The 912-nt window shown below is 39.3% G+C and overlaps 1 protein-coding gene across 9 annotated transcripts in view; it reads left to right on the top strand.

The window, feature by feature from the left end:
• Positions 1–912, top strand: part of grm8a (glutamate receptor, metabotropic 8a) — a 269,940-nt gene that overhangs the window by 213,628 nt on the left and 55,400 nt on the right. For 4 of the 9 annotated variants that reach the window (XM_017034399.2, XM_017034398.2, XM_008315790.3 and 1 more), the window contains one exon: positions 376–906. The exons of the other annotated variants lie outside the window; for them this stretch is intronic. In XM_017034399.2, coding sequence (XP_016889888.1) covers positions 376–388 — 13 coding nt within the window. In that variant the 3' untranslated portion in view covers positions 389–906. Of the gene's footprint in view, positions 1–375; positions 907–912 lie in introns of those variants that run through there. 9 annotated transcript variants of the gene reach the window in all.

Here is a 912-nt window from a genome sequence, read left to right as displayed (position 1 = left end):
GGGGCAAAGCAGTGCAGAAGTATACTGTCAAAGCACTGTGCATCAGTATTCTTATTTTCAATTACACGTTTTTGTGATGGCTTGTAGTAAATCTCCAAATTTGATGGCTCTAACAGCTTCACTAACATCTCCGGTGGATGTGGATGTGACTATGTAACGTCGGCATCTGCGGCAACTGCTTTACTCTGTGTCTATATTTCCTCCTGCGTTTATCTAACCTTCTCTCTTCTCTTTTTTCCTCTTCATCATTTTGATCATTTTTTTCCCATATTCACTCATTTCTCTTGTCCTTTCCCCGTTCACTTCCCATTCTTTTTAAAATCCATTTATATTCTTTTGAATCTCCAACCTCCCGACATTCTCATCTTCAATCAGTCTCATCAACTAAGACGACATACGTCAACTACAGCAATCATGCCATCTGATAGAACAACAGGAGACGGAGAAGGGGATTGGACTGGGAAAGAGGTGGTGCCTTTGGGCGGGGCTGAGCAAAAGAAGCAAAAGAAAGAAGATGAAGATGATGAAGATGGTGAAGAAGACGAAGAAGCTGTGATTTACATAAAGCCCATGTAACTGAATGAAAGGAAGAGCTCCCACAGGAATTCAAGCATGAGACATTTTGTAATGTTCCACATCCAACCCACAGAGAGTCGGGACCGCATAAACAGCCAATCGGTGTGCCTGCTTTTCTGCTGCTCACAGCTCATTGGTCCCACCATGAACTTAACTGTTGAAAAAAATAAAAACGAGATGAAATTAAAAAAAAAAGTGACATACCATAGGACACTGTGGTGGACAGAGTAACTATTACACTTCAGAAAAATACAAAAAGAATAAAAAATAAAATAAAAAAGTGAAAACATGATGAAAAAATGTACAAATACAATATATCTAAAAGGACAAAGGTGG

Source organism: Cynoglossus semilaevis, chromosome 8 (genome assembly GCF_000523025.1).
Source record: "Cynoglossus semilaevis isolate Cse_v1.0 chromosome 8, Cse_v1.0, whole genome shotgun sequence".
Classification (NCBI taxonomy): domain Eukaryota; kingdom Metazoa; phylum Chordata; class Actinopteri; order Pleuronectiformes; family Cynoglossidae; genus Cynoglossus; species Cynoglossus semilaevis.
This window is presented reverse-complemented; position numbering and strand designations above follow the sequence as displayed.